At 45.0% G+C, this 20849-nt stretch overlaps 1 protein-coding gene across 1 annotated transcript; it reads left to right on the top strand.

Moving 5' to 3' along the window:
• The first annotated feature begins 259 nt into the window (after positions 1-259).
• LOC137895213 (uncharacterized) lies at positions 260-2123 on the top strand. Its single transcript, XM_068740699.1, has 2 exons — positions 260-1727; positions 1864-2123. The coding sequence occupies exons 1-2, from the start codon at positions 260-262 to the stop codon at positions 2121-2123; spliced, it is 1728 nt and encodes a 575-aa protein (XP_068596800.1).
• The last annotated feature ends 18726 nt before the right edge of the window (positions 2124-20849 follow it).

The following is a 20849-nucleotide window of genomic DNA, read 5'->3' as shown; positions in this document are numbered from 1 at the left end:
ATTCTGAAGATTTTTAGTTCCTGGAGTGACTAAATTTGATTGGGCAAATCAGACTGGCTAGAACCTTTCTTCATGGAACTTGAACGTTCTGCCCTTATTGCATGTGGGTGCTCCAGGTTTCGCATGAACATCTTTGAAGGTCACATCAAAGGCAAATATGTGCACACATCAAAGGCACATATTTCCCTTTGATGTGACCTTCACAGATGTTATGTTATAAAAGGAACCAAGTGAAGTGTCCAGGACAACTAACCAAGACATGACCAACAAAGTGCCTGATGACAAGCTAATGCAGGAGCAGCTGAGGGACGAGCTTCCAGGCAGCTCGGTTCAGGTGATTGAAGGAACGCAACAAGGAAGAATCAAGGTAGAAATTAAGGCGGAGATACCGTCAACCAATCCTGTAAAGGTCACACTCCGGGTAGGTGGCACCTCCTGGCACCAGGCGAAGGAGAAGATAGAAAAATCAATCAATGATATGAAAGCCTGTTTGGCTCAGAGCAAACAGGTGCCAAATATCTTGTGTTGGAGAACCCAACAGTCTCAAACGGAGGAGGTAAAGTTGTTGAAGCAGTCCCCGGAAGGGGACACCCGCATACAGGAGGAGACAAAAGATAATCAGTCTCTAACGAAGGAAATAAAGCTGTTGAAGCAGTCCCTGAAAAAGCAGCAGCAGGAGAGTGAACACAACGAGCAGCTGTGGGGGAAGGAAAGATCCTCTCTCATACGGGAGATTCATGATGTGAAGTCCGACATGGATTCGGAGGAACATGCGTGGACGGAGAAAGAAAGGCAGTTGGGGCTCCAGCTGGAGAAACTTAATGCCCGCATAAAGAATGAAAGGATTACCCAACTGTCTCTAATGGAGGACATACAGCTCTTGAAGAACTCCCTGAAAAAGCAGCAGCAGGAGAGTGAACACAACAAGCGGCTGTGGGGGAAGGAAAGATCCTCTCTCATACAGGAGATTCATGATGTGAAGACCGACATGGATTCGAAGGTACATGCGTGGACGGTGAAAGAAAGGCAGTTGGGGTCCCAGCTAGAGGAACGTAATGCCCACATAAAGAATGAAAATGTTACCCAACTGTCTCTAATGGAGGACATAAAGCTGTTGAAGAACTCTCTGAAAAAGGAGAAGCAGGAGAGTGAACACAACGAGCAGCTGTGGAGGAAGAAAGAGTCCTCTCTCACACAGGAGATTCATGATGTGAAGACCGACATGAGTTTGAAGGAACATGTGTGGACGGAGAAAGAACGTCTGTTGGGGTCCAAGCTGGAGGAACTTAATGCCCACATAAAGAATGAAAAGATTACCCAACTGTCTCTAATGGAGGACATAAAGCTGTTGAAGAACTCTCTGAAAAAGGAGAAGCAGGAGAGTGAACACAACAAGCAGCTGTGGGGGAAGAAAGAGTCCTCTCTCAGTGAGGAGATTCATGATGTGAAGACCGACATGAGTTTGAAGGAACATGTGTGGACGGAGAAAGAAAGTCTGTTGGGGTCCAAGCTGGAGGAACTTAATGCCCACATAAAGAATGAAAAGATTACCCAACTGTCTCTAATGGAGGACATAAAGCTGTTGAAGAACTCTCTGAAAAAGGAGAAGCAGGAGAGTGAACACAACGAGCAGCTGTGGAGGAAGGAAGAGTCCTCTCTCAGACAGAAGATTCATGATGTGAAGACCACCATGAATTTGAGGGAACATGCGTGGACGGAGAAAGAACGTCTGTTGCGGTCTGAGCTGGAGAAACTTACCAAAATAAAGGAGACGTAGAAGTAGTTACAAGAGACGCGGTGGTACAGCTTTTTGTAAGTTGTACGACCGTTGCTTTTTGTTCCTTGCCACAAATCTGTGGTCAGAAAGCTCGCCTTTCGCCTCAGCTCTCTACCATGACGGATCGGTGCAGGGTCCGCAGGGTCCATCCTTCCCAACTCGTGAACAAGACCCCAATTACGTGATCCTGTTGGCTTCATCAGACTGTGCCCTCGAGTTCTCACTGGATCGGTTCGCAGCCGCATGTGGAGCGGCCGGGATGAGAATTGGCACCTCTAAATCCGAGGCCATGGTTCTCAGCCGGAAAAGGTTGGGCAGCACCCTCCAGGTTGGGGAGGAGACCTAGGAGTTCAAGTACCTCGAACAAGACCCCGAGGTACTTGAACTCCTCCACTTGTAATGTAATGATTAAGCACGTTTTTCACATTTACTAACTAGAAGAAGTCAATCAGATTGCAGACCCTTGCCTCCAACAGACTATTCGATCTTGTGAGACAGTGAACAGGGCTTCCGGATCAGAAGGGTCAAACCTGCGCTAGCTTGCTGCTCTGGAATGGGAAAAGATACAACTACAACTAGAATGAACTATGAGTGTGCACGCCAAATTTGAAGTCTCTAGCTCCAAAAATGACGTCAAGATGGATTCCTGAAAAATGCAGATTTTAGAATGAAAATTAGCTCTCAGATCCGGATTGTGATCCGGATCCGGCTGAAATTAGTCATGGTCCTAGACCAGGGGTCGGGAACCTTTTTGACTAAGAGAGCCATGAAAGCAAAATATTTGGAAATTTATTTCAGTGAGAGCCATATAATATATTTTAAACGCGGATTCAACTAAATTTGAAGTCTCTAGCTCCAAAAATGACGTCAAGATGGATTCCTGAAAAACGCAGATTCGGATTGTGTTCCGTATGTGTGAAGAAGCACTATTAATCATTTGCTCATTATTCAAATATTTTACTGAACAACAATTACAACAACCAAATGTTTTTAGCTTCTTAAATGTCAAACAAAACAAAATTAAATAAGCTTAGGTTTTTACTGATTATAAAATTACGTATTTGAATTATAAATGAAGGCCATGTAATAAACAAATGTCACCAATTAAACAGGGTAAAAAAAATGGTAAATAAAGAAAAAAAGGCAAATGAATTAATCGGATTGCAGAGCATTCATAAGGGACATGAGTTTTTGGGTGAATCAGAATCAAAATCATGTATTGATCCCAGAGGGATATATAGGAATCACAAAGGTTCCTTTGCCTTTAACCCGTGAGCATTATTGCCTCTGTTTGTCAGCGTATTTTGCCTTCCAAGGTGGTCGTATCCATGCAGATTCTGCTGCCCGGCCTATTATTTTCTAACATTTCTGCAGCTGTACAATATTGATGCATTATTCACCAAGTGCTTTGAATGCGTCCATGCACCGTTCACCCTCCGAGGGTAATCTGTACCTCCTTTTCAATGAAGCATCATTTGGCATTCCATTTTGCCAGTCATGTGTGCGAAAAGTGTGTTAAGGGGGATTTGTGATGGGGATGATGAACTTTACTGGCAGATGATCGAAATCAGTCATTGTCACAATCCCATAATGCTATGCAGAAGCTGTGCTTTACGGCAACAGAGACAGATATGCAGCCTGTGTGAAGCAAAAACAAACCTCACCTTGCCTTTTGATTTATATAGTGCGATGTAGCTTTGAAAGGAATGTATCTGCTGAAATAAAGAAGAATAAATAAATAGGCCCATTACATAAGTAATAATCCAGATAGTCGGGAGAGGGCTTGTATTGAAATATGAAAAGCAAGAATATCTCTGCGTGGGTCAAGCTAAAGGCTATAAAGGGAGAAGAAACACCGATGTGCCATGGTCAAAATAAGAAAATCATTAGAGATGATGAGATTGCACGTGGGCAAGGCGGGGTGCTTTTTTTTTTTTTTTTTTTTTTTAAAGGTCGTTAAAATTTACTGATGTTTGAAAGGTCACTGTCTAGTGCTGGCAAGCAGCTGGGAGTTGTAAACGACCCTCCTTATCAAATGTTAATGCAGGCAGACGTCACGTCACCCGCACCGGCAGCAGGGATGCGTCTTTGAGGTCCTGCAGGTTCCGTGGAAACGAGGCATTTCATTTACATGCGGAAATATGACCAGCTAATTGGTTTTTGTGGAACATGAAATAGCTGGATGGCTTTTTGTGGCGGGGGCCAAAAGGAAAGGCTCGTGGGAGGGAGGGAAATGCACGACTTCCCTCAGGCCTGTTCAATCTGGGTTTCTTTTCTTTTTTATCACTGTATATGTCACTCATTATGTGGGAAGCAGACTGGAGACCAAAGGAGGAGGGAGGAATATGTGGTGTCTTTGAGGGATGCGTCTTTTGTTTTGTTTTGTTTTGATAAAAAGTTGGAGTTTGGAAAAATTGTGGTTTATTAACATTAATGCCTAAAATGACCCTTAAAGTTTCACGAAAAAGACTTACTGCTGAGGGAATTGTGGATAGAATGCAAAGAAATGTGAGAAGGGCTGCAAAAATAATACTGATGGGTAGATTACATCTTTGTTTTCCTTTTTCTTTTGGGGGGGGGGGGGGGGGGGGAGGGGGACTGCATAACAACTAGCTTGACTTTGCAGATCTCTCTCTGTGTGTCTGTGTGGGTTCTCACTCAACCAGGTCGAGGCAAATCCAGAACAATGAAAATCTGCTCTTCTTGCTTTCCCTCTGTTTGGATTTAAAGATATTCATGCAAAAACATCTTTAAATCATATCGCTACTGCTGCTTAAATTCAGATGAATGTCCCCACAGCTCCTCACTAATTTCAGCCGATCCTGTTAACAATGTGAACGTTGTCACGAGCAGGGCATTTCTGTTGTGTGTTTGACTGACGAGGGAGCTGGCCCTTAACGGGCCCCTTAACTTAACTGTCTGTGCGTGTCTTTGTCTTTGTATGATAGACAATGTGACGATAACTGAGGCATTCATTTCATCTTGAGCTGTATGACACTGAATGTTTATTTTCCAGGGAGATCTAATCCATGAATAGTTTGTTGCAGACATTAGTGTAAACCCTTTTATTGGGGGGGGGGGGGGGGGGGTCTGATATCATTTCCCTTTGGTCGCAGCAGACTGGGAGATCAAATGATTTGTGATTGCAATCCAAAAATACCGGAACCAGGAAATGTAGATGTAACCGGTGTGGTTTACTTCTGCGTTGTGTATTATTTGCTCTGTCGTGGTGGGGAAAGTGGACTCGGGACACAGCGGGATCTTGGGGGGGCGACACCCATTTATTTCTGGCAGGATATAAAAATAGAATAAAATAAAATTAGCCCCAAAAGTCATCCAGCCCCAATCTTCCTCGACATGAGGTGTTCATGAGAGGGACAATGAGAAAATAAACATACCTGGCAGGATATAAAAATAGAATAAAATAAAATTAGCCCCAAAAGTCATCCAGCCCCAATCTATGAAACATACACAAAATCGACAAACATAACAGTAAAATATATAGTTAATAACATAGGATACAAATAAATGCTAAAATGAAGATAAAAATAACTTTAAAATAGACGATGACAACAGATACTAAAATAGCCTACCTTCCTCGACATGAGGTGTTCATGAGAGGAAGCGGAAGGGGCGGGGCCCGCGCTTTTATAGCGGAGCCTCCAGAAAACCAAAGAAGAAGGTCGGAGGACTAAACCAAAACCAAAGAAGAAGAGGGCGGCGGACTAAACCAAAATACAGGGCGATTAAATAAAATACAAATGCCAGGCAACTAAATCAAATTACATAAATACATTTCGAAATATTTACATTAAAATATAGAACAAAAACACAAAGACTAAAATAACCAGTCTTTGTGACAGGCACTGGCCCACAACTTATCAGGATTTAACCAGGCCATAACAACCCTGTTACATACACCCCCCTTAAATCCTGCTAAATTGTGGGCACAAACTCCTAGAGGTGTTGCGTAGAGAGCAATAGTTCACATCAGTATTAATTACTATCCACTAGGGATCAAGCTCAGAGAAGGGGCGGCCAGACCCTCCAACAGCAAGGACATAAAAGATGCCGTTTACACCTTTGTCAGGTGAACAATGCTCTCACCTTCACAGAACACAAACCTCTACACATAAGCAAGTCAAGACCTACTTCCTAAGCTAACAGCGTCCTCACCAAAGAGAACAAGGTGACCACAGAACTGGAGTCATCCGCAACCTGATTGTTCATCTCACAAATCAAACGAGCAGGAGGTTTGACTTCTCTTCCAGCCCTTGTCCGTAAAGGTTCAGGCTGCCTGTCGATCACTGCATCACAGGTGACAGCATCCTGGGGCACATGGTCAGAATGCACGAGCAGTTGCGAGCCATCAGCTACTGATGGAGGCTGAGAGGGCGTAACTTGAGGCTCCTCCGAAAGAGAGGAGCGATCACTCGGATCAGACGCCACAGTCTCCACATCAGCGTCAACAGACTGGTCAACCACAAGCTCGACATCGTGCTGACTGACATCATCACAAACATCCTCTGTTTGCAACAGCCAATTGATGGTCCTAGTCTCACTGTCCTGCACCTCTACAGGAATCACAGGATCACCATCCGCCAAAGCGGGGCACTCAGACACGGGCTCACTTGCATCATCAGCTGGGAGGAAATTGACGGGGAGCAGAAGGTTCCTGTGAACAACTTTCACTTTGAGCGTTTCTGGGTCTCTGATAGAATAGACGTTGATACCATGTTTCACAGAAATCACCTCATACACTGTAGACTCCCATTTGTCTGCCACCTTCCTTTTCCCTCTCTCGCCACGGTTTGCAAGCAGGACCCGATCCCCCACATTAAGGAAAGAGCATCTCGCTTTACGGTCGTAGTACTTAGTCTGACGTGCTTGCTCCGACGAGCTGCTCTCACGCGCAATACGCGCAGCTTCTGCCAAGTCCCGCCTCAGATTTGCCACAAACTCACGGTGATCAACGACAGGTTTGCTACCAAGCACGTGCTGGAAAACCACATCCACAGGCAACCGTGGGATTCTCCCAAACATGAGGTAAAAGGGCGCAAACCCCGTGGTTTCATGCTCAGTACAATTATAACAAAAGGTGAGCATCTGCAGCATTTGAGGCCACCTAGCCTTCGAGTCGGGGGGCAAAGCACGAATCATGTTTCCAAGAGTTCTGTTGAATCTCTCAGCAATACCATTACCCATCGGGTGGTACGGCGTCGTGTGCGATTTATGGATCCCAGACAGCTTCAACAGCTCTCTTATGAGCTGGCTCTCAAAATTCGCACCCTGATCTGAATGGATACGCTTGGGGAATCCATAAATGCAGAAAAAGTCATTCCAGAGGCGACGCGCTACCTGTTTTGCAGACTGATTTCTGCAAGGGAAAGCATGCGATAGCTTGGAAAAGTGGTCTGTCACAACCAAAACATCAACACTCCTTTTGTCAGTCTGCTCTGCAGTCCAAAAATCAATGCAAACCAGCTCCATCGGTTCTGAGGTGTGAATGCTTTCGAGAGGAGCACGACCATTTGGCTCTGGAGTTTTACCAACCACGCATCTGAAGCAGTTCTTAACGTGATCGACAACGTCCCGCTCCATTCCAATCCAGAAGAATCTCTGCCTGGCCAGGAACAACGTCCGAGCCTGACCCTGATGTCCGGCTGAGTCGTGGAGGCCAGAGAGAACCTGAGACTTCAGCGTGTCTGGAACAAGCTGAGCTGAGCAGGAATCGCCACCGTCCACGGAGGCGAGAGCAGTGAAGAGGCAACAGCGGCACCCAGTGGCGAAGCGCAGGAACAGCTCCAACGCGGTCGGCAGCAGCCCAGTCCGAAGCCTCAACGGGTCACGGCACCAATGTAACCGGTGTGGTTTACTTCTGCGTTGTGTATTATTTGCTCTGTCGTGGTGGGGAAAGTGGACTCGGGACACAGCGGGATCTTGGGGGGGCGACACCCATTTATTTCTGGCAGGATATAAAAATAGAATAAAATAAAATTAGCCCCAAAAGTCATCCAGCCCCAATCTTCCTCGACATGAGGTGTTCATGAGAGGGACAATGAGAAAATAAACATACCTGGCAGGATATAAAAATAGAATAAAATAAAATTAGCCCCAAAAGTCATCCAGCCCCAATCTATGAAACATACACAAAATCGACAAACATAACAGTAAAATATATAGTTAATAACATAGGATACAAATAAATGCTAAAATGAAGATAAAAATAACTTTAAAATAGACGATGACAACAGATACTAAAATAGCCTACCTTCCTCGACATGAGGTGTTCATGAGAGGAAGCGGAAGGGGCGGGGCCCGCGCTTTTATAGCGGAGCCTCCAGAAAACCAAAGAAGAAGGTCGGAGGACTAAACCAAAACCAAAGAAGAAGAGGGCGGCGGACTAAACCAAAATACAGGGCGATTAAATAAAATACAAATGCCAGGCAACTAAATCAAATTACATAAATACATTTCGAAATATTTACATTAAAATATAGAACAAAAACACAAAGACTAAAATAACCAGTCTTTGTGACAGGCACTGGCCCACAACTTATCAGGATTTAACCAGGCCATAACAACCCTGTTACATAGACAGCAAATCCCCGGGAATTATTCAGAAATCCGATGGTATAAACACCATTTGGTAATTTCAAGAGAGAGACATTAAGACTTGTGTGAGCTCCCCTTTGTCCCTGAGAGCTTTTAATAAGAGTAAATTCACATCAATAGGAAAAGAGAGAAAAATAGATTTTAAAAACAAAAACAAATATATGGCTCCACGCACTGAGGGTCCTCGTTTCTGTATTTACCATCTCATCATCAAGATGGATTCCTGAAAAACGCAGATTCGGATTGTGATCCGTATGTGTGAGGAAGCACCTCTGTGACGTCTTCATGATTCAAGTAATGTAAACTCAGATGTGTGTGTGCGTGCGCGCAAAAAAGGAAATTACTGCTGCTTGATGATGGGACAGAAACACTTGTTTGCGCTCCAAGAACTTCTAGTTGGAATATTGCGTGTTTGTTTTAAGTAGTCTTCCAGTGTATTAGAAAGTAGAATAGTACTTCTGTGTGGATGTACACACAGGAGTCTGTAGAATGTTCTGACTATCTACAGTGAAATAAATGAGTTTGACCTTGAGATAGTTCTTTGTACGTCATGTTCCACTATTAGCTGTTTTTTTCTTCGTGCACTTTCTACCTCTTGAAAAAGTCAGTGTTTCCTTCAAAGAGACAAAGAACCAGATTATAATCTCTTATTAGTATTTTTTTAAAGGATTCTTTAACATTGCAAGATAGGGAACTTTTTGACATTTCTCTTAATTTCTTCAAAACTTGTTCACTTGTGTCTGGATCTTATGTTCTGTTTTCTTTGCGGCACCAGACAGTAGCCGTCTGTTAGTAGAGCTTGTGTTGCAGGGGCATTTTGCACGGCTGGCATTTTGCTGTGAAAAATCAAAGAGCGGAAGCATGCCGTCACGGTTCCGCCCTGAGCTTGGGCTGCCACTTTAAAAGTAGGCCGTCATCTCGCCATTAGGGGTGGGCGTGGCCAGCTGTGTGCACGGTGGCAGAGTGGACTTTGTTTGGCTCCACCTTAATTCCAGATTACTACTATTTTAATGTATTCTTACCTGGGACCTTCTTTTGGAATAAATGTGTGAAAAAGATGGGGCCCTGCGTTTGCTTCAAGAGGGCATCACTTGCTTTTTGGTTTTTCTCTCGGCTGTGTATTATTATGTTGGGCTCCAGCCGCCCCTCGTCCTGTGTGCAGCTCCAGGCGTAAATGATAAATTCAACCATCGCACCGTCTCTGTTCTCTGCTTTCTGGGATCCGCTCACGTTAGTCCGTAATGTTCAGAGGCTTATTATACTAGTTTCATTACCTGCTTACCACTTATACTGACATTTAGTTGAATCCGCATTTAAAATATATTATATATGGCTCTCACTGAAATAAATTTCCAAATATTTTGCTTTCATGGCTCTCTTAGTCAAAAAGGTTCCCGACCCCTGGTCTAGGACCATGACTAATTTCGGCCGGATCCGGATCACAATCCGGATCTGAGAGCTAATTTTCATTCTAAAATCTGCATTTTTCAGGAATCCATCTTGACCTCATTTTTGGAGCTAGAGACTTCAAATTTGGTGTGCACACTCATAGTTCATTAGGCCCGAGCGCCTATCCTAGTTCTAGTTGTAGTTGTATCTTTTCCCATTCCAGAGCAGCAAGCTAGCGCAGGTTTGACCCTTCTGATCCGGAAGCCCTGTTCACTGTCTCACAAGATCGAATAGTCTGTTGGAGGCGAGGGTCTGCAATCTCTGATTGTCTTTCTATGTTGGTTCTTGGTTTAACACATTGACAATAGACTATTCGACACACACGCACACACGCCTGTGGTTGTCTCAGGTTGTGATGTTGGCTGGATCTAAGCTCCGCCCTCTCTTCGTGCGCCCAGCTACTTCTCCGTGAACACACTGAAGGTCCTTGAGATCCTCACCTCCAGGGCGGATGAGCGGCAGGAAGTGGTTGCAAATCTTTTTGACACAATTTTTTCTCCATACTACCAAAAGCGACAAAGTGTATGTTGTCATTATAGCGTAGGAGAGGGCTGCTGTGCAAAACCGTCCTCTTGCAAGTCTGTTGCGGTAGGAATGGCATCAGCGTAAAACTGTCAGAATTACAATAGATTGCTGTGCACAGCTTTCCACAGAGCTGTCCACAGATCTTTGGGGATTTTTGACCACAGATCTGTCAGGGGGCGTTTTGACCACTTATTTGTGGCCAGAAAGATAAAGAGGTCTCTCAATTCGTATAAAAAGCTGTACAAGCACTTAGTCTTGCACCACTTACGCTTATACCGCTTATGTGTTTTGGTAGTCAGTTTCTCTAACTTGCGCCAGAAGTAATTTTCCAATTCCCGCCACTCATGTTCCTTATGCCTCAGGGTGCTTTCCAGTTTATCCAATGTCTGTATGAGAGAGGACTTTTCCTTCCCCCACAGCTGCTTGTTGTGTTCACTCTCCTGCTTCAACAGCTTTATGTCCTCCATTAGAGACAGTTGGGTCATCTTCTCATTCTTTATGTGGGCATTAAGTTTCTCCAGCTGGGACCCCAACAGACTTTCTTTCTCCGTCCACGCATGTTCCTTCGAACGCATGTCGGTCTTCACATCATGAATCTCCTGTATGAGAGAGGACTCTTTCTTCCCCCACAGCTGCTTGTTGTGTTCACTCTCCTGCTTCTCCTTTTTCAGAGAGTTCTTCAACAGCTTTATGTCCTCCATTAGAGACAGTTGGGTAATCTTTTCATTCTTTATGTGGGCATTAAGTTTCTTCAGCTTGGACCCCAACAGACTTTCTTTCTCCGTCCACGCATGTTCCTTCGAACGCATGTCGGTCTTCACATCATGAATCTCCTGTATGAGAGAGGACTCTTTCTTCCCCCACAGCTGCTTGTTGTGTTCACTCTCCTGCTTCTCCTTTTTCAGAGAGTTCTTCAACAGCTTTATGTCCTCCATTAGAGACAGTTGGGTCATCTTTTTATTCTTTATGTTGGCATTAAGTTTCTCCAGCTGGAGCCCCAACAGCCTTTCTTTCTCCGTCCACGCATGTACCTTCGAATTCATGTTAGTCTTCACATCATGAATCTCCTGTATGAGAGAGGACTCTTTCTTCCTCCACAGCTGCTCGTTGTGTTCACTCGCCTGTTGTTGCTTTTTCAGGGACTGCTTCAACAGCTTTATTTCCTTCGTTAGAGACTGATTATTTTTTGTCTCCCCCTGTATGCAGGCGTCAAGGCCCTTCAGATGGGAACTCGATGCCTCTTTGTCCTTCAGCACCTTGCTGAGGTTCTGCAGCTGGGACGTCAATTCCTCCTCTTTGTGCTTCCACGCCTGCTCCTTCTCGATCAGGGTGGTCATCAGTTTAGTCATTTCCAGGCTTAGAGAGGATTTTTCCTTCCCCCACAGCTGCTTGTTGTGTTCACTCTCTTGCTGCTCCTCTTTCAGGGACTGCTTCAACAACTTTATCTCCTCCATTAGAGACAGTTGGGTTCTCCAATCCGAGGAGATATTTGGCACCTGTTTGCTCTGAGCCAAACAGGCTTTCAGATCATAAATCTCTTTTTCCATCTTCTCCTTCTCCTGGCGCCAGGAGGTGCCACCTTCCTGGCGCGCGACCCCCATTCTCACTCATTCACACACATAAACATCTTAAATCCTACTTACCTTCGTCCATCGATGCGTATTTCCCGCTGTTCCTCCGTCACACGGATCCTCCGTCGGACCGAAACGTGAACGGGGCCTTCTCCGAGGACCCGCTGCGTTGTCGACTCACCATCGCCATGCCTGCGCAAAAACCGCGTGCGTTCGCGCTCCTGCCGCACGTTCCGGACCGTGGATTCACGTGATATTGGATTCGCGGCTCGAGGACCAATAAATGTTAGGGATAAAGTCTCTAACATTGTGATATTAAATTTTAAACGCATCGAAATGAAGCAGGCAGAGGCACAGATGCTTTCTCTCTTGCGCCGCCAAGACCAGGTGGTCTGGCGCGCTCCTCAAAACCAACTCTGTTCCGCTGACCGGAACATGTTTATTTATCACCTTCGTAGCTCCACCTCTTGACCCAGTGACATCACAATACTTTTAGGGGGGGGGGGCAAACATCGCTGCCCACCAGATGGGACTGTTCTACACCTAACAGTTACATTACATTGAAAATTAGCTAATTGACTCTATCAGCTCCCCTTTGTCCCTGAGAGCTTTTAATAAGAGTAAATTCACATCAATATGAAAAGAGAGAAAAATAGATTTTAAAAACATTAACTCAAGTGGTTCGCTCCAGACCGACAGGTTGGTGGTAGCAAATTGTTTTAACAGCTTTTTCACCACTATTGCCACCCTGTTGGTCAGCAAACTACCCCCGCATTCAGGTCTGTACGGTTCTGACCACATCCAAACTCACTATGAGAAGCTAGGTGCTAAAAAGGACACTTTCTCTTTCACACCTGTAAATACCGTTGATGTGCTAAAACAACTAATTGCCCTTCAACCTAACAAGGCCACAGGCCTTGACAACATACCCACCCGGTTCCTCAGAGACGCAGCTGTCTCTATCGCCCCCGTGGTAACCCATCTGATAAATTTATCCATCAATCAGTGCCACGTCCCACAGGAATTCAAGACGGCGCGGGTTATCCCTCTGTATAAAAAAGGAAACAAATTAGAACCTGGCAACTACCGCCCTGTTTCCATCCTTTGTTCCATCTCAAAGGTTATGGAGAGAATAATCCAGGAGCAAATCAACCGCTACCTCGCCGAGCATAGCCTGCTCTTTGAATTCCAATCAGGCTTCAGAACATCCCACTCCACTGACACGTGCCTCATATATCTGACCGACTACATTAAGCGTGAAGTAGACTCGGGCAAGTATTGCGGCATGGTTATGCTGGACCTCCAGAAGGCCTTTGACACGGTCAACCATTCAATCCTATTGAACAAACTAGGGGCGATTGGTTTTGATAGCACATCAACAAACTGGATGAAATCGTACCTTGAGGGACGAGAACAAATGGTAGACATAAACGGAACCTTGTCCTCGTCCCTCCCGGTAAGCTGCGGGCTTCCTCAAGGCAGCATTCTGGGGCCGTTACTGTTCCTCCTATACATTAACGACATGAATGCTGCCTGTAACTGCAAATTGTTCCTGTTTGCTGATGACTCAGCACTCCTGATTTCGGGAGAGGACAAAGTGCAGGTTGAGGAGGCTCTCAGCTCTGAGCTCACCAGAATCCGTACTTGGCTTACCGATAACAAACTGTCACTACATCTTGGTAAAACCGAATCGATTCTTTTTGGGTCTAAACACTCTCTGCGTGAGATAAATGTTAATGATTTCAAGGTCACAGTCGATAATACAGTCATCTCCAGCAAAGAAGAGATTACCTATTTGGGCTGTGTTCTTGACAAATACCTGTCTGGCGATAGTATGGCAACTAAGGTGATCAAAAAAGTCAATCAGAGAACAAGATTTTTGGGCAGAATGTCTGCTTTTGTCAACAAAAGTGCTCTCCGGACGCTTGCTGCAGCCCTCGTTCAGCCCCTCTTTGACTATGCTAGCACCTCCTGGTATTCAAACATCAAAATGTCCCTGAAAACCAGGCTCCAAACCTCCCAAAATAAACTGATTCGGCTACTCCTCAATCTGGGGCCCATGACCCACCTTCTTCCTGGACATTTTGCTAGCCTAAAATGGCTCAGGGTAGAAGACAGGGTTAAACAACTCAAAATGGGATTGGCATTTAAAATAGTCAATGCAGCTCTGCCCTCAGTCCCCTCAATCCCTGCATACCTGACGGAACACCTCCACAGATTTAGTGACACCCACAGCCACAACACTAGAGGGAGCTCAAACAACAACCTGATTACCCCCTCCTATAGGACTAACATGGGTAAATCATCTTTCTACAATACGGCCACCCAAGGGTGGAACGGATTGACTCCCGCCCTCAAAACATGCACCTCTTTGGCCTCCTTCAAAAAGGCCCTAAAAATACACCTTTCAGGGGGACAGAAACGGAGATAGCCATCACGACTCTCTCCGGGTCAAACCCCCCCCTCCTTTTTTTTTGTCCACCTATGTTGCACGTATTAATTGCTTTAGTAATTTATTGTAATTTATGTAAGTTATTTATTGTCATCTCGCATCAGTGGTGTAATTTATTTTAGATTAATTGTTAGTTTGCACTGGCGGTGTAATAACATTTTATTTTTGTCTTTCTAATGTTACGTTGCATCAATTGCGTAATTTAATATTGGATTTATTTTTATTTGTATTATTTGTATTGTTTTTTGTGGATGATTTATGTACGAAGGACTTTCAACGGAAACAAGCCCGCAAGGGCTTTTTTGAAATGCTCCTCTTAGACAGGATGTTTGACGTTATTTGTACTGTAATACATGCTACTGTTTGACTGTACTTGTACTGTAATACATGCTACTGTGTGACTGTACTTGTACTGTAATACATGCTACTGTGTGACTGTACTTGTACTCTAACATTCTATCTAATAAATATATTCATTCATTCATTCAAACAAATATATGGCTCCACGCACTGAGGGTCCTCGTTTCTGTATTTACCATCTCATCATCAAGATGGATTCCTGAAAAACGCAGATTCGGATTGTGATCCGTATGTGTGAAGAAGCACCTCTGTGACGTCTTCATGATTCAAGTAATGTAAACTCAGATGTGTGTGTGCGTGCGCGCAAAAAAGGAAATTACTGCTGCTTGATGATGGGACAGAAACACTTGTTTGCGCTCCAAGAACTTCTAGTTGGAATATTGCGTGTTTGTTTTAAGTAGTCTTCCAGTGTATTAGAAAGTAGAATAGTACTTCTGTGTGGATGTACACACAGGAGTCTGTAGAATGTTTTGACTATCTACAGTGAAATAAATGAGTTTGACCTTGAGATGGTTCTTTGTACGTCATGTTCCACTATTAGCTGTTTTTTTCTTCGTGCACTTTCTACCTCTTGAAAAAGTCAGTGTTTCCTTCAAAGAGACAAAGAACCAGATCACTTGTGTCTGGATCTTATGTTCTGTTTTCTTTGCGGCACCAGACAGTAGCCGTCTGTTAGTAGAGCTTGTGTTGCAGGGGCATTTTGCACGGCTGGCATTTTGCTGTGAAAAATCAAAGAGCGGAAGCATGCCGTCACGGTTCCGCCCTGAGCTTGGGCTGCCACTTTAAAAGTAGGCCGTCATCTTGCCATTAGAGGTGGGCGTGGCCAGCTGTGTGCACGGTGGCAGAGTGGACTTTGTTTGGCTCCACCTTAATTCCAGATTACTACTATTTTAATGTATTCTTACCTGGGACCTTCTTTTGGAATAAATGTGTGAAAAAGATGGGGCCCTGCGTTTGCTTCAAGAGGGCATCACTTGCTTTTTGGTTTTTCTCTCGGCTGTGTATTATTATGTTGGGCTCCAGCCGCCCCTCGTCCTGTGTGCAGCTCCAGGCGTAAATGATAAATTCAACCATCGCACCGTCTCTGTTCTCTGCTTTCTGGGATCCGCTCACGTTAGTCCGTAATGTTCAGAGGCTTATTATACTAGTTTCATTACCTGCTTACCACTTATACTGACATTTAGTTGAATCCGCATTTAAAATATATTATATATGGCTCTCACTGAAATAAATTTCCAAATATTTTGCTTTCATGGCTCTCTTAGTCAAAAAGGTTCCCGACCCCTGGTCTAGGACCATGACTAATTTCGGCCGGATCCGGATCACAATCCGGATCTGAGAGCTAATTTTCATTCTAAAATCTGCATTTTTCAGGAATCCATCTTGACCTCATTTTTGGAGCTAGAGACTTCAAATTTGGTGTGCACACTCATAGTTCATTAGGCCCGAGCGCCTATCCTAGTTCTAGTTGTAGTTGTATCTTTTCCCATTCCAGAGCAGCAAGCTAGCGCAGGTTTGACCCTTCTGATCCGGAAGCCCTGTTCACTGTCTCACAAGATCGAATAGTCTGTTGGAGGCGAGGGTCTGCAATCTCTGATTGTCTTTCTATGTTGGTTCTTGGTTTAACACATTGACAATAGACTATTCGACACACACGCACACACGCCTGTGGTTGTCTCAGGTTGTGATGTTGGCTGGATCTAAGCTCCGCCCTCTCTTCGTGCGCCCAGCTACTTCTCCGTGAACACACTGAAGGTCCTTGAGATCCTCACCTCCAGGGCGGATGAGCGGCAGGAAGTGGTTGCAAATCTTTTTGACACAATTTTTTCTCCATACTACCAAAAGCGACAAAGTGTATGTTGTCATTATAGCGTAGGAGAGGGCTGCTGTGCAAAACCGTCCTCTTGCAAGTCTGTTGCGGTAGGAATGGCATCAGCGTAAAACTGTCAGAATTACAGTAGATTGCTGTGCACAGCTTTCCACAGAGCTGCCCACAGATCTTTGGGGATTTTTGACCACAGATCTGTCAGGGGGCGTTTTGACCACTTACAGTGGTACCTCGACTTACGAATGTCCCTACATCCGAAATTTTCAGGTTACGAAGTTTCTGAATGGGAAAATATTGCCTCTTGTTACGGAAGCATTTCAGGATACGAGCGGCGAATAGCGCTATTCGCCGCTCCCAGAGTTCACCGAACGTAAACAAACTTGTAGCTGCTCTGCCATCTGCCTGGCAACCCGTTGCGTATGCGTGTATCTCAGCACGCTATTCGTGTCCCCCTCGTGTCACCCGGAAAAAGTGTTGACAAGTCGGGCTATTGCTCATTATGATGACGTCTGCCTCGCACATTTCCGACGGATTGTCAAAAGCCGGCAAAAGCAGACGTCATCGGATCCGTTTTTCAAGAAACGCGAGGCAGAAAACACCGCAAAGGACCAGTAAACAAAGAGGACAAAAAGTAACAGCTAACAGGTAGATTAATATTTAAAAAAAATATCATAATGTAGCGTCCGTCGGACGCTGGAATAAGCACACGACGGGTAACTCTCTGTGTGTGTGGGTGCCGCGGGGAGGAGGAGAACGGGAGAGCTGCGTAGCTCCCGCAGCTCTCCCGTTCCCCTCCTCCTCCCCGCGGCACCCACACACACACACCGCCCCTCCTCCCTGGATGCCTTTGCGGACTCTCTGCAGCGTAGGAATAATGAACACTCCTAAAACATGAACCGTTACAATACTTTTGCGGGGCTTGGAACGGATTAGTGCATTTACATTCAAAATGCGTCTCTACTTACGACGTTTTCACGTTAGGAGGTTAGTCCCGGAACGGATTAAATTCGTAAGCTGAGGTACCACTGTATTTGTGGCCAGAAAGATAAAGAGGTCTCTCAATCCGTATAAAAAGCTGTACAAGCACTTAGTCTTGCACCACTTACGCTTATACCGCTTATGTGTTTTGGTAGTCAGTTTCTCTAACTTGCGCCAGAAGTAATTTTCCAATTCCCGCCACTCATGTTCCTTATGCCTCAGGGTGCTTTCCAGTTTATCCAATGTCTGTATGAGAGAGGACTTTTCCTTCCCCCACAGCTGCTTGTTGTGTTCACTCTCCTGCTTCAACAGCTTTATGTCCTCCATTAGAGACAGTTGGGTCATCTTCTCATTCTTTATGTGGGCATTAAGTTTCTCCAGCTGGGACCCCAACAGACTTTCTTTCTCCGTCCACGCATGTTCCTTCGAAATCATGTCTTTCTTCGCATCATGAATCTCCTGTCTGAGAGAGGACTCTTTCTTCCCCCACAGCTGCTCGTTGTGTTCACTCTCCTGCTTCTCCTTTTTCAGAGAGTTCTTCAACAGCTTTATGTCCTCCATTAGAGACAGTTGGGTAATCTTTTCATTCTTTATGTGGGCATTAAGTTTCTTCAGCTTGGACCCCAACAGACTTTCTTTCTCCCTCCACGCATGTTCCTTCGAACGCATGTCGGTCTTCACATCATGAATCTCCTGTATGAGAGAGGACTCTTTCTTCCCCCACAGCTGCTTGTTGTGTTCACTCTCCTGCTTCTCCTTTTTCAGAGAGTTCTTCAACAGCTTTATGTCCTCCATTAGAGACAGTTGGGTCATCTTTTCATTCATTATGTTGGCATTAAGTTTCTCCAGCTGGAGCCCCAACAGACTTTCTTTCTCCATCCACGCATGTTCCTTCGAATTCATGTTAGTCTTCACATCATGAATCTCCTGTATGAGAGAGGACTCTTTCTTCCTCCACAGCTGCTCGTTGTGTTCACTCGCCTGTTGTTGCTTTTTCAGGGACTGCTTCAACAGCTTTATTTCCTTGTTGGTCATGTTTTGGTTAGTTGTCCTGGACCCTTCACTTGGTTCCTTTTATAACATAACATCTTTGACGGTCACATCAAAGGGAAATATGTGCCTTTGATGTGTGCACATATTTGCCTTTGATGTGAACTTCAATGATGTGCGTTTAGTGAATCAAAGGTTCGACTTCAGATACAACATACTGAATTTAGGAATTCCTCTAACTACATTCAAGTAGAATCAGTAATATTTTCATTGGCTGTCAACTACCAGCGTCAGATTGTACTTGGACTTTAAATAAATACATTTTGTTTTAAACCACCACAAAATAAATGTAAATGTATAACTTTATAATGAACTGGATAATTCTGAAAATTTTTAGTTCCTGGAGTGACTAAATTTGATTTGGGCAAATCAGACTGGCTAGAACCTTTCTTCATGGAACTTGAACGTTCTGCTCTTCTTGCATGTGGGTGCTCCAGGTTTCGCATGAACATCTTTGAAGGTCACATCAAAGGCAAATATGTGCACACATCAAAGGCACATATTTCGGACGCATACAGACGCATTAGCCATGGAGCTGTAAGAGAACCACAGCCCTGTGCCACGCCCACACACACTTATTACAGCATGGACGCCCAACAATGGTCAATTGTGTGATATTAGAAAAATAAAAAATATTTTTTTTAGATGATATCGGAAAATCTCTCGCGGCACACCGGTTGGAAACACTGGATTTTTGCCCCCCCCCCCCCCAGCACAAATGTCAAACTCCGCCCATGGGCGGATGAGCGGCAGGAAGTGGGTCAGCATCTTCCTGGTGTAGAAGAAGTTGGTCTTTAGGGTCACCTCGGCCTGAAGGCTGAATGGGGTTGGGTCAGCCACTGAAGAGACGGGGACAGGTCACATGACGTCACGCATTCCAGATGAGCTCCACCCTCCATCCACATCGTCCCAAAACGTCTCACGCAAACCAGACAAACCAGCCGAAACCCCCCCCCCCCACCCCCCGGCAGAGGTTATTATGACATCATTATCTGTTGAACACTGAAGTTGAGTAACTGTTATTGATTATACATACAGAACGTTACGTAATCAGACACCTTTGGAGGCTATCCCGGCGTTAATGATTGGTATGTCTACTCCTCCATAAGTCTCCTTGAAGAAAGCAGCAGCTGCGGTGATGATGCTCGGGTCATTGATGTCCAGCTGGTGGAACTTGGCGTCCAATCCTTGCGAGGCCAGAGACGTCACGGCCTCCTGGCCACGCCCCCTGTAAACAGGGTAGCATTCACTCCTTTGTTGTAACGGAAGAGGAACAGAAGAGGATGAGTCCGAGGAGGATGACAAGGCACGTTACTGAAGCGTCTTGGTCCAGGAACATCTAGTGTAGGCTCCTCCCTCTTGCGTAGGTAAATTTTGCCTTCTCAGTGTCAGAGATTAAAGTCCTGGCCAGGTAGATCCCCACCATCTGATTACAGGTAAATGCATACGAGCATGGAACACTGGGACCAGTTCAAACCAGTAAATGGACTAGACTGGACTGTCACATTGCTGTCACCTCATTTATGCTGGCTGCCTGATGTACAAAAGCACAAGAGTTCAAAGCCCCCACCCTCAGAGTTGGCCACTGTGATTGACCAATGAGAGCAAGGGAGAAAGAGGGGGCGTGACCGACATTCCATCAGACGCTCGCCCACTTTAGCGGCACCAGATGGCGCTATAGATACAATCCATCTCTGACTACAGAGTGTTGAAACGTGCAGCATTAAAATTATAATATAATAACACTTGGATACTAATTTAAAGTCTGACTTTAAGGGAACACACACAAGCACTGTGATAGAACGTACCTGCAGCAGAGAGATGACGAAGACGATGGCCACTGCGTAGAGATTTACAGGTAACCAGTCCTCCAACGCATTGATGCAACCTTTGAGAAAGATGTGATCGCCCCAGTCCCTCTGTGGGAGAAAGCAACAGAACCCTTACCTCACCTGACACCTGTACCCATAGAAACCCTTGTCTGATTTAACGCTAACCCTAACCCAAAAAACAGACAGAAATAATAAGAATGCAGAATTTCTCAGTCCTTGTTAGCCGTTTGTGAGGTTTTGTGCTCGTACACTACATTTGCTCACATCCTGTGGATCTCCTGGGGGCTAAGCCCCCCCTGTCCTTAAAACTTAGTGACGCCCCTGCTCCTCATCAAGGAGGATATTTGGACTGAGCCACTTGCAGCCATATATCTCTGTTGCAGTACCGATCCTGCAGCCGAAGCTGCACCAC

Source organism: Brachionichthys hirsutus, chromosome 6, assembly GCF_040956055.1.
Source record: "Brachionichthys hirsutus isolate HB-005 chromosome 6, CSIRO-AGI_Bhir_v1, whole genome shotgun sequence".
NCBI lineage: Eukaryota > Metazoa > Chordata > Actinopteri > Lophiiformes > Brachionichthyidae > Brachionichthys > Brachionichthys hirsutus.
This window is presented reverse-complemented; position numbering and strand designations above follow the sequence as displayed.